Genomic DNA, 14,826 nt, shown 5'->3' with positions numbered 1-14,826 from the left:
CCAACAGTAATCTAGAGCAACTCTCAAACCTTTCTTATAAAAGGCCAGATAGTAAATCTTCTAGGCTTTGCAGACTAGGTAGTCTGTTGTGGTAACTACCCAGCTGCGGGGCTAACGCAGCCGTAGCCGGTGAACAAGTGAGCGTGGTTGTTTCCGGCCAGCGTTTTCTACGAGAACACCGGCTGCGGGCCGGACCTGGCCGTGAGTCCGCGTCCGCTCCGGAGCCGGAGGCTGTTGCTGACTGAGGACCCCGCCCACGCTGGTTAAAGACGGATTCCTTTCTCTCTTTTGTTGTGTTTCTTTCATCACACATTAAACGTGTTTTGGCGACTAGATTTTATTTTAGGTTTATTTATTTTGAGAGGAGGGGGAGAGAGGAGAGTATGCAGGGGAGAGGTGGGGAGGGGAGAGAATCTCAAGCTGGATCCCAGGAGCCTGAGATCACCTGAGCCGAAACGAGGAGTCGATGCCCAACCGACTGAGCCACCCAGGCACCCCTGTTTCTCTTTTTTAAAGATGAGCGTCATGCCATTTAAACTCCTGTTACATTTAATATGCTTGCATTTCTAATGCTAGTTGCAACCCCAGTGTTACTTAGTATTCTTGTCTTGGGCTTTTGTCAAATGAACTTTAGAAGCATTCTGTTGAGGGGCGCCTGGGTGGCTCAGTTGGTTAAGCGTCCGATTTCGGCTCAGGTCATGATCTCACGATCTGTGAGTTCAAGCCCCGCATCACGCTCTGTGCTGACAGCTCAGAGCCTGGAACCTGCTTCAGATTCTGTGTGTCTCTCTTTCTTTGCCCTTCCCCACTCACACTCTGTCTCTCTCTCTCTCTCAAAAATAAATAAACATTAAAAAAGATTTTTTTTAAAGCATTTTGTTGTTTTGTGAAGTATTCTGTGATGTTTTATTTGGAATTCTGCTAAGCTCATGATTTGATTTATTGAAAAACTTTATCTTAATGATGTTTAAACCTTTTCATTGAAGAACAAATATATTTCTCTATTTTTCTAAATTCTTCTTTTTTTCTCCCAGTAATACTTGGTCATTTTCTTTATATCATGAAGATGTATGTCTTTTGCTAGGTTAATTGGTAGTGTAAGACTTTTCATTGCTATTGTTAACTGAATGCTTTTTAAAAATTGTGTTTTCTAGTTAGTTATTACCACTACATAAGAATGCATTTGACTTCTGTGGACTTCTATTTATCTTTTATTTAACCACTTTGCTGAAGTTTTAATTATCTATTGTTATGACTGATTTTCTTTGGATTGTGTTGGTATGTAATCATATTGTCTACATGTAATGATATTCTCATCTCTTCTTTTCTAGTATTTTCCTTTTTGAATAATTTTGCGTTGGCAAAAATATCCAATATGAGAGTGCAACTAGGAGAACCGCTTCATATTTTGCCCCTATTTTTTAATTGATTCACCCCTATTGTAAAATACAGGATAATACAGTGGGTCTCCATTTTAACTTCTTTTTTTGTGTGTCTTTTTTTTTTAGGCGGGCTTCGTGCCCAGCACAGAGCCCAATTTGGGGCTTGAACTTACGACCCTGAGATCAAGACCTGAACTGAGATTGAGTTGGACACTTAACTGACTGAGCCACCCAGGTACCCCTTGATTTTAACTTGAATTCCGTGTATTTTAATGTATCAGAAGTGGTTTGAGTTTTGTCAAATGGATTTTCAAAAACGCATTAATAGTACATACTGTATGATCCTATATATATGAATAAATAAGTTCAAGAATAGGAAAAACTAATCATTCGTGATAGAGTGGTTACATCTGTCATATGTTAACTGGGGAAGGGAAAAAGAAAGCAGATTGAGGTGCTAGAAGTGTTCTATACTGTGATATGAATGTTGCTTTTTTTATGTTTTTTTATTTTATTATTATTTTTTTATTTTTGAGAGACAGAGAGAGCACTAACAGGGGAGGGTCAGAGAGAGAGGGAGATACAGAATCCGAAGCAGGCTCCAGGCTCTGAGCCAGCTGTCAGCACAGCCTGACACGGGGCTTGAACCCACGAACTGTGAGATCATGACCTGAGCCAAAGCCGGACGTTTAACCAACTGAGCCACCCAGGCGCCCCTGAATGTTGTTTTTATAGGTGAATATATAAGTATATTGAGACATCTAAAATCAGTGCACTTTATTGCATGCATGTTTTACCCCAATAGAAATGTATTTTCAAAATCTGTTGATCTGATCATACTTAATTAAAAAGAATTTTTTTAATGTTTACTTTTGAGACAGTGCACATGTGTGCACGCACACAGGAGAGGGGCAGAGAGAGAGGGACACAGAGGATCTGAAGCAGGCTCTGTGCTCACAGCAGGGAGCCCAATGTGGGGCTCAAACTCAAAAACAGCGAGACCATGACCTCAGCCAAAGTCAGGTGCTTACCTGACTGAGCCACCTAGGCACCCCTGATCACACTGATTTTTATTGATTAAACTGTTAAAATGATATATGTTAAATGACATATCATTACTTTGAATACATTTTTACTATGGATTTTAAAAAGAGAGACCATTTAAACCTGTGTAATAAAAACAGTAGTATGTAAGATCTTTGGACAAATGGACCCAGCAACCGCCTGATCCCCAGTAATTAATGAATTTTCCTTTCTTGTGGGATACAGTGGGATTATGAGTTTTGACAGCTCTGCTTTCCTCAGGTGAGTCATGCAGAGATATGCCTCGTCCCAGAAGACAAACTATATGTGACAATAGACGGAGAAAACCTACTTTTATAAAATCCCAGTCAAAAGTCTCTCTTTATCTAGAAATTGTTTGCTTGATGGTAGATTTGATCCGAGGCGAGAGTGTCGCTCGCCCCTGGGGCCCTGTCGCGGTAACACTGAGGCTCCTAAGGTCATGACTGGCTCCCACTTCCGCCCTGGAAGGTGGCTTCCCTCTGAATAGTAACCACGCAGGGCTCACCCCCGAAGCCTGCGCTACTAGCGGAAGACGGGAAGCAGTGTAAGACGTACCTGAATGGAAGTTGGCCTTGAATTTCTTAAGAGCAGCCTTTTTGGTAGCCTGTCCCCATGTCCTGAAATAGCCATCTCATGAGAACAAGAAGAATAAAAGGCTTGACCTAGAGAGAAGGTAGTACGGATTTTGATAGACCCCAAAATAGCAACTTTAGTCTCATTTATTTGAAAGAAGAGGAATTCTGTCTGCCAAAGAAAGAAAGAAAGAAAAACGAGAGAAGAAAGAACACTTTCTTCCTTTGTGGCTGTTTTCCTGCAGTCTCTCTCTAACCTTTGGCGGGGATGCCTGTGCGCGTCGCAGCCGCAATGCTTGTCCTGCTAGTGTTCCTAGCACGCGTCTCATAGACCTGGTCAACTCTGACCGTCTGCTCCTTCCACTAACTTCTTACGTTTTTGTTTTTGTTCATTTTTAAATGCTGAAAAAATTTAACAGTTTATTATAATTTCTTTTATTTAACAACCCAGGAAGCTCACGGCCACCGGCAGTTCCAGTGCAGTTTCAGGGGTGGGGGGGTTCAGGCATCCCTGTGGAGCTGTGAGTGGAGTGGACCGTGTCGGTGAGGTCCGCCTGTACTTGTGACGGCACAGGGGACGGATCCCTGTGACACTGACTTCATCAGTCTCGCGCTCCGCAGACTGACCCGGACAATGGCCAAGCAGCGTTTTATTGTTCCGGATGGTAGCGTAAGTCCGTGACCGTCCGAAGATACCAGCTTAGCATGTGACATCGGGGCCTTCGCAGCCGTCATCAGTTTTTTCTTCTCCATCCGTCACGTGTTCTCAGGAAATTCTGCTTCGGATCCACAGGGACATGAGTAGTTTCCTGGTGAGGCCGGGGCACAGAATCTGCTGCCCGCTTCCATCTGCCTAAGCTTTTACTTTTAAAGTCAGTGTTGCAGGGCGCCTGGGGGGCTCGGTCGGGTAAGGGTCTGGCTTCGGCTCAGGTCATGATCTCCTGGTTCGTGGGTATGAACGCGTTGGGCTCTGTGCCGACAGCCCAGAGCCTGGAGCTGCTTCGGATTCTGTGTCTCCTCTCTCGGCCCCTCCCCTCCCCATGCTCTGTTTTTCTCTGTCTCAACAGTAAGTAAACAAAACAAAAAAATAAATAAAGTCAGTGTTGCTATTTGAACATTTTCTTAACAGCCAGTTTTGAAGGTAAGGCTTCCATCTTACAATGTTCAAACTCCAAAAAGATATTTTTCTTGTCACATGTGAATGAAAGTTGCGTGGGTCTTGGATGCTGAGGATCTTATAAATGCTGTGTCCCTCAATTAGTCAGAAGGAATTCTCTCTATACAAATGTGATACTTCTCTTGCTTAGCTACTTGTAGGATTAAAAAAAAAAAGAAGCATTTCCTTGTAGGGGCGCCTGCTTGGCTCAGTCAGTAGAATGTGCAGCTCTTGATCTCAGGGTCGTGAGTTTGAGCCTCATGTTGGGCACAGAACTTAGATTAAAAAAAAAAAATAGTAACAAAATGGAAAGGTGCCTTTGGACACACAGAGACTGTGGTCTTAACATACTCTCTGCGAGGGCGCCTGGGTGGCCCAGTCCGTTAAGCCTCTGACTCACTGTTTCAGCTCAGGTCATGATCTCACGGTTCCATGAGTTCAAGCCCCACACTGGGCTCTGCCCTGATGGTGCAGAGGCTGCTTTGGATTCTCTGTCTTGTGCTCTTATCACTCAAAATAAATAAACTTAAGAAAATATATATCTTCTCCATGGAAAAAGAAATCAGAGCCCTTTGGGGAAATGGCTGATTCTAAGGCTGGAGCAGACAATGCACAAGATCAGCCTCGGAGAGCTTCTCACCGCAGGTGGTAAGACCGCGCTAGGGCTGTGTTAGCAGGGGCTCCTGAGGCAGCGTCCAAAGCCGGCCAAACAGGAAACAAGTAGAGAATCAATAAGACTGATAACTGTGTTGCCCTAAAATACACCTAAAGTGGGAGCGCCCGGGTGGTTCAGTTGGTTAAGCCTCTGGCTCTTGGTTTTGGTTCAGGTCATGATCTCATGGTTCGTGAATTCGAGTCAGGCTCAGCGCCAGCACTGCAGAGCCTGCTTGGGACTCTCTCTCTCCTCTCTCTCTGTGCCTCCCCTGTTTGTCCATGCACGTGCATTCACTCTCTATCTCAAAATAGGTAAACCTAAAAAAAAATAATAATAATATATATATATACCTAATATGTTTAACCTAGGAGTTTATTATAATACTGCAAGAAAACTGAGCATCATTGGAGGTTGTTAGAAAATGAAGTCATTATTTTGAAAATTAATAAAGGAAAGAATCTAATACGTATCCTGTCTTTTCTAAGTGAACGTAGTACACTAGGTAACAAAATAGTAGGTCAGAAGAGACTTCTCTTGATAGAACTATTCCAGGTAATGAATAAAGGAGGAATGACAGGATGAAAATACACCATTTGAGGGGTGCCTGGGTGGCTCAGTGGATTAAGCATCCAACTCTTGATTTCAGCGCAGGTCATGATCTCAAGGTTGTGAGATCGGAGTTGGGCTCCATGGAGCATGGAGCCTGCTTGGGATTCTCTCTCCCCCTGCCCCTCCCCTGCTCACGCTCGCTCGCTTGTGCGCATGTGCTTGCTCACTCCCTTGTTCTCGCGTGCGCGCTCTCTCTCTCTCAAAAACAAACTTTTTAAAAAAAGGAAAATAAGGTGAAAGGGGTGGCTGGCTCAGTCAGAGGAGCGTGTGCGTGGCTGTTGATCTTGGGGTCATGAGTTTGAGAGATTACTAAAATAAACTTTAAAAAACCCAGTAAAACAGCTGTTAAACCGGTTATTTCCATCAGTGAATGGGTAGTGATTTATGCAAAACTTTGTATTTCCATGAATGTCATCTAGTGTTTTAACCCTTCTTCCTAAGGTACATGGCATTAAATAAAAGCAGGTCTCTGGTGAAAATGGAATGGGAGAGGGATTCTAACTATCAGCTTGAGTGAGATTGTTTTTTTTTAATGTTTATTTATTTGGGGGAAGAGGCAGAGAAAAAGGGAGAGAGGAAATCCCCGGCAGGCTTCACACTGTCCGCGCAGAGCCAAATGCAGGGCTTAGACTCACGAACCGTGAGATCATGGCCCTAACGAAAATCCAGAGTTGGATGCTTAGCCGGCGGAGCCCCCAGGCACTCTGGAACGAGAGTGTTACAGCCTCGGATTTCAGCTCTCCCATCCTCCTCCAGCCCCAGGAATTTTCGGGCAGCTGAGGCTGTGCCTTACCCTGGGCTGCAGCTCTGCAGTTTCACGTTTGTCGCGCGAGGGGGGTACATCTGCGTGGTGCAAGTGCTCCTTCAGGCCAAGACTTGCTCGTCGGGAAGTCCGGCTTCTCCCAGCAAACCGCCGCTCTCGCTGGCGAGCCTTCTTCCTCCCCGGTCGTCCCCTTGGACGGGGAGCTGACTGTCTGCTCTGGGTTCCCCGCAGGCTTCCTGGGCGTGTCTGGCTTCCCGGGCCCAAGCCCCGCCCCGCCCTCCTCCAGACGCCTTCCCGGTTATCTCTTCTCCGATGTCTTTTGTGCTTATTTCGGCTTGTTCCTGGGGAGTCCAGGTCATTTTGCTAGTGAAGTAAGCTTTCAGCGAGTTAAAGGTTATTTATTTTACTTATTTTTTCTTCAAGTACATTCCATTTATTTAATTACTTGTGTGATTCTCACAGATCAAATTCACACTGTGACCTCCTTGCATATTCTCTCTTGTCCACTTCCTCCTCCTCTTTTCTGTATCTTCTGACCGTTGTCTACCAGAGTCCAGCTCAGTAACTAAGTGCTGCTCAGCTCGTCCACCGACTGCTTTACAGCGGCTACTTTACTTTTTTAAAACAATTAGTTCTTTTTTTTTTAAATTTTTTTTAATGCTTTTTATTTTATTTTTGAGAGAGAGAGAGAGAGACAGTATGATCAGGGGAGGGTCAGAGAGAGAGAGGGAGACACAGAATCCAAAACAGGCTCTAGGCTCCAAGCTGGCAGTCAGCACAGAGCCTGACGCGGAGCTCGAACCCACGAACCGTGAGATCATGACCTGAGCCGAAGCCAGACGCTTAACCGACTGAGCCTCCCAGGTGCCCCCAATTAGTTCTTTTTTTAATAACCAAATATCCAACTTCATATTTCCAATATCTTTCATTAAGTCTCTGAGGACATTTTATCACTCCTCTCAAAGCAGTTACTCCCTTTTTCTGTTGCATCAATCCTGTTTTTTTAATTAATTAATTAATTTTTAAATTTATATCCAAGTTAGTTAGCACATGGTACAACAGTGATTTCAGGAGTAGATTCCTTAGTGCCCCTCACCCATTTAGCCCATCCCCCCTCCCATAATTCTTCCAGCAACCCTCAGTTTATTCTCTATATTTAAGTCTCTTAAATTCCTCATATGAGTGAATTCATATGATATTTGCCTTTCTCTGACTACTTTTCGCTTAGCAAATGACAAGATTTCATTCTTTTTGATTGCTGAGTAATAGTCCATCATATATATATATATATATTCATATATATACATACATATATACATACACACACACACACACACACACACACACACACACACAATGGCTTCTTTATCCATTCATCTGTTGATGGACATTTGGGCTCTTTCCATACTTTGGCTGTTGTCAGTAGCGCTGCTATAAACATTAGGGTGCATGTGCCCCTTCAAAACAGCACACCTGTATCCCTTGGATAAATTCCTAGTAGTGCATTTGCTGGGTTGTAGGGTAGTTCTATTTTTAATTTTTTGAGGAGCCTCCACACTGTTTTCCAGAGTGGCTGCACCAGTTTGCATTCCCACCAGCAGTACAAAAAAGATCCTCTTTCTCCTCATCCTCGCCAACATGTTGTTGCCTGAGTTGTGAATGTCAGCTATTCTGACAGATGTGAGGTGGTATCTCATTGTGGTTTTGATTTGTCTTTCCCTGATGATGAGTGATGTTGAGCATTTTTTTCATGGGTCTGTTAGCCATCTGGATGTCTTTTTTAGAGAAGTGTCTGTTCATATCTTCCCCATTTCTTCACCTGGTTATTGATTTTTTGGGTGTTGGGTTTGATACGTTCTTTATAGATTTTGGATACTAACCCTTTATCTTATATGTCGTTTGCAAATATCTTCTCCCATTCCATCAATTGCCTTTTAGTTTTGCTGATTGTTTCCTTTGCTATGCAGAAGCTTTTATTTTGATGTGGTCCCAATAGTTCAGTTTTGCTTTTGTTTTGCTTCCTTGTGGAGACGTGTTGAGTAAGAAGTTGCTGCAGCCAAGGTCAAAGAGGTTTTTGCCTACTTTCTCCTCTGGGATTTGATGGCTTCCCGTCTTAGATTTAGGTCTCTTATCCGTTGTGAGTTTATTTTTGTGTATGGTGTAAGAAAGTGATCCAGGTTCATTTTTCTGCATGTCGCTGTCCAGTTTTCCCAGCACCACTTTCTGAAGAGACTGTCTTTATTCCTTTGGATATTCTTTCCTGCTTTGTCAAAGATTAGTGGGCCATACGTTTGTGGGTCTGTTTCTGGGCTCTCTATTCTGTTCCATTGGTCTGAGTGTATGTTTTTGTGCCAGTACCACACTGCCTTGATGATTACAGCTGTGTAATACAGTTTGAAGTCCAAGATTGTGATGCCTCCAGTTTTGGTTTTCTTTTTCAAGATTGCTTTGGCTATTCAGGGTCTTTTCTTATTTGATACAAATTTTAGGATTGTTTGTTCTAGCTCTGTGAAGAATGCTGGTGTTATTTTGATAGGGATTGCATTGAATATGTAGATTGCTTTTGGTAGTATCAACATTTTAACCATGTTTTTCTAATCTATGAGCATGGAATATTTTTCCTTTTTTTGTGTCTTCTTCAATTTCTTTCATATAGTTTGTTTCTTTCTATAGTTTTTAGTGTATAGATTTTTCACTTCCTTGGTTAGGTTATTCTTGGGTATTTTATGATTTCGGATGCAATTGTAAATGGGATCAATTCCTTGATTTCTCTTTCTGTTGCTTCATTATTGGTGTATAGAAACAACTGATTTCTGTGTATGACTTTGTATCCTGCAACTGCTGAATTCATGGATCAGTTCTAGCAGTTTTTTGGTGGAATCTTTTGGGTTCTCCATATACAGTATCCTGTCATCTGTGAATAGTGAAAGTTTGACCTCCTCCTGGCCAATTTGGATGCCTTTTATTCCTTTGTGTTGTCTGGTTGATGAGGCTAAGACTTCCAATACTGTGTTGGGTAACAGTGGTGAGGGTTGACCTCCTTGTCTTGTTCTGACCTTAGGGGGAAAGCTCTCAGTTTTTCCCCATGGAGGATAATATTAGCACTGGGTCTTTCATGTATGGCTTTTATGATCTTGAGGTATGATCGCCTCTTCCTACTTTCTTGAGGGTTTTTATCAAGAAAGGATGCTGTATTTTGTTAAATGCTTTCTCTGCATCTATTGAGAGGATCGTGTGGTTCTTTTCCTTTATTGATGTGATGGATCACAGAACAATTTATTGTTTTGCAGCTTTTGAACCAGCCCCACATCCCAGGTATAAATCTCACTTGGTCATGGTGAATAATTCTTTTAAATGTATCATTTGATCTGGTTGGCAAGTATCTTGTTGAGGGGTTTTGCATCCATGTTCATCAGGGAAATTGGTATGGAGTTCTCCTTTTTAGTGGGGTCTTTGGTTTTAGAATCAAGGTAAGGCTGGCTTCATAGGATGAGTTTGGAAGTTTTCCTTCCATTTCTATTTTTTGGAACAGCTTTGAAAGAATAGGTGTTAACTCTTCTTTAAATGTCTGGTAGAATTCCCTTGGAAAGCCATTCGACCCTAGACTCTTGTTTTTTGGGATTTTTGATCACTAATTCAATTTCTTTGCTGATTATGGGTCTGTTCAAATTTTCTATTTCTTCCTGTTTGGGTTTTGGTAGTTTATATGTTTCTAGGAATTTGTCCGTTTCTTCCATTTCATTCCAACAAAATGATTGGCGTATAATTGCTCATAATATTGTCTTATTATTGTGTGTGTTTCTGCTTTGTTGGTTTTGATCTCCTCTTGCATTCTTGATTTTATTTATTCGGGTCCTTTCCTTTTTGATCAAACTGGCTCTGGGTTTATCAGTTTTGTTAATTCTTTCAAAGAACTAGCTCCTGGTTTCATTGATCTGTTCTATTGGTTTTTTGGTTTCAATAGCATTGATTTCTGCTTATTTCCTGTCTTCTACTGGTTTTAGTTTTTATTTGCTGTTCTTTTTCCAGCTCGTTAAGGTGTAATGTTAGGTTGTGTCTCTGAGACCTTTCTTCCTTCTTTATTAAGGCCTGGATTGCTATGTACTTCCCTCTTACAGCTAACTGCCTTTCTGCATCTCAGAGGTTTTGGGCTGTGGTGTTAACATTTTCATTGGCTTCCATGTACTTTTTAATTTTCTCTTTAACTTCTTGGTTAGCCCATTCATTCTTTAGTAAGATGTTCTTTAGTCTCTAAGTATTTGTTATCTTTCCAAATTTTTTCTTGTGGTTGATTTCAAGTTTCATAGTGTTGTGGTCTGAAAATATGCACAGTATGATCTCAATCTTTTTGTACTTGTTGAGGGCTGATTTATGTCCCAGTATGTGATCTATTCTGGGGAATGTTCCATGTGCACTGGAGAAGAATGTGTATCCTGCTGCTTTAGGATGAAATGTTCTGAATATATCTGATAAGTCTACCCAGTCCAGTGTTTTATTCAAAACCATTATTTCCTGGTTGATTTTCTATTTAGATGATCTTTCCTTTGCTGTAAGTGGGGTTTTGAAGTCCCCTACTATTATGGTATAATTATCAATGACTTTATGTTTCTGACTGATTTATATATTTGGGTATTGCCACGTATAGAGCATAAATGTTTACAATTGTTAGATCTTCTTCGTGGATAGACCTTTTAATTATGATATGATGCCCTTCTTCATTTCTTGTTACAGTCTTTGTTTTAAAGTCTCCATTGTCTGATATAAGTATGGCTACTCCGGCTTTCTTTTGGTGACTGTTAGCATGATGGTCTCCAAATCCCCTCCATCCCCTTTCATCCCCTAACTTTCCAATCTGAAGGTGTCTTTAGGTCTAAACTGGGTTTCTTTTAAATAGAATATAGATGGATTCTGTCTTATCCATTCTGTTGCCCTACTTCTTTTGATTGGAGCATTTAGACCATTGACGTTTAGAGTGGGTACTGAAAGATATGACTTTATTGTCTTTATTTTGCCTGGAGAGTTGGAGTTCCTGGTGGTGCTCTCTAGTCCTTTCTAGTCTTTGTTGCTGTTGGTCTTTTGGGTTTTTGTTGTTGTTGTTTTGTTTGTTTTATCTTTTCTCCCCTCAGAGAGTCCCCCTTAAATTTTCTTCCAGGGCTAGTATAGTGGTCAGGAACTCCTTTCATTTTTGTCTGGGAAACTTTTTATCTCCCCTTCTATTTTGAATGAATGCCTTGCTGGATAAAGAATTCTTGGCTGCATATTTTTCTGATTCAGCACATTGACTATATCCTGCCACTCCTTTCTGGTCTGCCAGGTTTATAGGATAAGTCTGCTGCAAACCTGGTCTCTTTTCCCTTGTAGCTTAAGGATTTTTTTTTCCCTTGCTGCTTTCATGATTCTTTCCTTGCCTGAGTATTTGTGAATTGACTATATGATATGCCTTGTTGATGGTCGGTTTTGGTTGAATCTAATGGGAATCCTCTGTGCCTCCTGGATTTTGATGTCTGTGTCTTTCCCTAGGTTAGGAAAGTTTTCCACGGTGATTTACTCCATACATTTTCTACCCCTTTTTCTCTCTCTTCATCTTCTGGGACCCCTATGATTCCGATGTTACTCCTTTTTAATGAGTCACTGAGTTCTCTAAAGATTATATATTTTAAATTTCACCATTCATAAAAAGTGTCAAAATAATTTATTGACCCAACAAAACCCAATTCATCTGGGCACAGTTGGAACAGTGCTCCGCCCCTGGCCCCACCCCCAAGAAAGACTGTGATTAATGTGATGTACGTAACTGTGCTGATAGTTCTTTTCCTCACTCTTTAGGATCATGGCTGCTGTTCCCCAGAATAATCTACGGGAGCAACTAGAACGCCATTCAGCCAGAAAACTTAGTAACACACTGAGTCTTTCGAAACCGAAATCTTCGTAAGTATTTCGACTGTCATCCAGGCACTGACCCGCAGTATCTGAGATCTCTTTCCTTTTGACCCTTCCACTGTGCAGATCCGGAAGTGAGGCTCAGCTTCACAGTAGGACATGTTTCAGCAGCACCGGGTGCTGAATTGTTCAGCGCCTTTGCATTGTGCCTGGCGCATAATGCTTGCTCAGTAAATATTTGTGGGATGAATGAATAGCGAATCTTATAAATTTGGGCAAATAAGTATTTTAATATTTTAAAATAATTTTACATCCATTCCAAGAACAGTTTATAAGGAAACAATAGCTCTCCAGTTCTGTTCTCTCCTCTGAGCTAGACTGGAAGGAAACTCCCTTCTAATGAAACTTAATTTGTGTTCTTTACTGTGCCTTTACCAAGACTAGACACTGTTTTGGGCACTTGACGTTAAAGTTACCATTGAACCATGTCACTAAACCCCATATATGTCCAGGATACCTGCCTCTTGCTTGTTTTTCAGATCTTAGTGAAGGCTCTTTGGGTTTTTTTGCCTCTTATCTCCATAAAACTTGTATCAGAGTCACAACAAATTGCCACATTTGAGTTTCTTTTCTATTTCTTGGGTGCTGTCCCATCCCACGGGAGGTTCTATTCACTAAGGATGGCTGGCCTGAGAGATAAAGTAGTGGGAATGGCCTGGACACTCTCAAAATCAAATACTTAGCTTCTGAATTAGAAAGATCAGAGCATACTGAGGCACCCGGGTGTCTCAGACAGTTAAGCGTCTGACTCTTGATTTCAGCTCAGATCAGGATCTCACAGTACATGAGTTTGAGGCTGGCATCAGGCTCTACGCTGCTGCTTAGGACTCTCTCTCTCTCTCTTTTCCCCTCTGTCTCTGCCCCTCCCATGCTCTCTCTCTCAAAATAAATAATGTAAACTTAAAAAAAAAAGAAGAGAGATCAGTGCACACAAAATATAACTGAAGTTACCTGACACATTTTGAAACCAGAGAGGGAAACGTTTCTTTGCTCATTTGTGAAACAGTTAAGGTGAGTTGCTCTATACATCAGTAACAGAGTTTTGTGTTGTCAGTGGGTTTGTTAAAAGTCATTGGTCTAATTCAGTTTTTCGATTATTTTTCAGAGGTTTCACTTTTAAAAAGAAAATCTCTTCAGCCAACAATGTGTCTGTCACTCGCGTGTCAGTAGCAAAAGCACCTGTGTTAGGTGATAAAAGCGTGAATGTCACTGACGCCTTTTCCTTCGGTGAGGCTTCGCCGCCCCTCGCATGTCAGCCGCCGAGGGGCAGTGACTCTAAAAGTGCTCCCGCAGGGCCGCCGGCCAGGAGGGCTGTCTCACAACCGTTGCCCCCAGGTCTGCCGCAGGTCCCGCGGGGAGGGTTCTGCAGTGCCCACAACACATCGGTTGTAGAGAAGTCCAGCAGTGCTATTTCCAAGAAATTAGAGTTTAGTTCGTCATCAGACTCTTGTGTTACCATCAATGATTGGGATGATATGGATGACTTCGATATTTCTGGAAATTCACGGGCATTTGTGACACCGTGCAGAAACCGCACTGTCAGAGTGAGCACTGCTCAGAGATCCAGAAGGACCAAGAGAAGCTGTTCTCAAGCCCCGCCTCCCCGAGCAAGTGCAGTAAAGGCTGATGTGACTCCGTCCTCCTCGGAAAGCGAGCGCGCATGTGTGACTCAGGAACGGAAGGACAACTCGCAGTGGTTAAGCAATGACGTGATTTGCATTGACGACGACCCCATTCCCGAAGCGCTGCCGCGGGGCCACGCTCAGGACGGTCCCCCTTTACAGACGCACTTGGGAAATGAAGGAGGTAAAGGTTCTGTTTTATCTCCTCTCAGTATGCGGGTCGTGGTGATTTACGCAGAGCCAGGCGTTGGGGCCGGTAGCACAGAGTACGGTGTTTGTCCGTAGGCCCTTTGGAGGAACTTACTGGACAGTGTGTTGGCCACATTCTTGAGGAGGACCTACAGAGGAAACGGAAAGATTTTATTCTGCTACTGTTATTATATAAACACCAACGATAGCCCTATAATTTTACTTGTGAAGAAAATAAAGTCCGTAGAGGTTAAATGGTTTCCTAATGGTCTCCTGGCTGGTTAGTGGCAGAATTGGGATATGAAACCGAGCCTTTCTCTCATAATTCCGTAGGTGGAGTACATCTCAACTCCTTAGGTGGCTTGCTCCCACCTAATAGGGGCGTCGAGTATGATATAATTATGCTCTTAAAGTTTTGCACATTCACATCATTCTCTGTGTTGCCGTCGTAGAACCTGACAGCTCAGATTAGCCGTGTGTGGAAGTGCCGACGTATGAAATAGTTGTAAACATGAGGCTGACACTCTTAGGTACCTGAGTCCCATCAAGGTCAGTAGCGGGTGGCAGGGGATGGAGAGGTGATGACAGTCAGCAACACTGTAGTCTAATCAAATGTGCTGCTGTTAATGAAGAGAAAGTCGGGTAAAAGGTGCCCCAGGAAGCCGCCGCGTGGCATCGTTCTCCCACACGGTCAGGAGGGACGCTGACTCTGGCAGGACGTGAGTGACGAGGGGGTCTTGGCGGCACAGTTAACAGCGTGTGTGCAGTTCTCAGACTGACTCGTTGTACTTCCCTCTTACTTAAATATGAGCAAAACAGAAGTGCCGCCCCTCGGCGTGGGTTTCATAATTTACCTGGAGACAGACGTGAAGG

The 14,826-nt window shown here is 42.7% G+C and overlaps 1 protein-coding gene across 3 annotated transcripts in view; it reads left to right on the top strand.

The window, feature by feature from the left end:
- Positions 1 to 1,575: 1,575 nt before the first annotated feature.
- BLM (BLM RecQ like helicase) overlaps positions 1,576 to 14,826 on the top strand; it is a 68,891-nt gene continuing 55,640 nt past the window's right edge. The window contains exons 1-4 of one of the 3 annotated variants that reach the window (XM_029950550.1): positions 1,596 to 1,617; positions 3,471 to 3,831; positions 12,029 to 12,130; positions 13,248 to 13,948. In XM_029950550.1, coding sequence (XP_029806410.1) covers positions 12,033 to 12,130; positions 13,248 to 13,948 — 799 coding nt within the window. In that variant the 5' untranslated portion in view covers positions 1,596 to 1,617; positions 3,471 to 3,831; positions 12,029 to 12,032. Of the gene's footprint in view, positions 1,618 to 3,470; positions 3,832 to 12,028; positions 12,131 to 13,247; positions 13,949 to 14,826 lie in introns of all 3 variants that reach the window. The other 2 variants (XM_029950551.1, XM_029950549.1) reach the window with 2 other exon arrangements.

Source organism: Suricata suricatta, chromosome 9 (assembly GCF_006229205.1).
Source record: "Suricata suricatta isolate VVHF042 chromosome 9, meerkat_22Aug2017_6uvM2_HiC, whole genome shotgun sequence".
In the NCBI taxonomy this organism is placed as follows: Eukaryota; Metazoa; Chordata; class Mammalia; order Carnivora; family Herpestidae; genus Suricata; species Suricata suricatta.
Note: the sequence above shows the minus strand (reverse complement) of the source record. Positions and strands in the feature narration are given on the sequence as shown.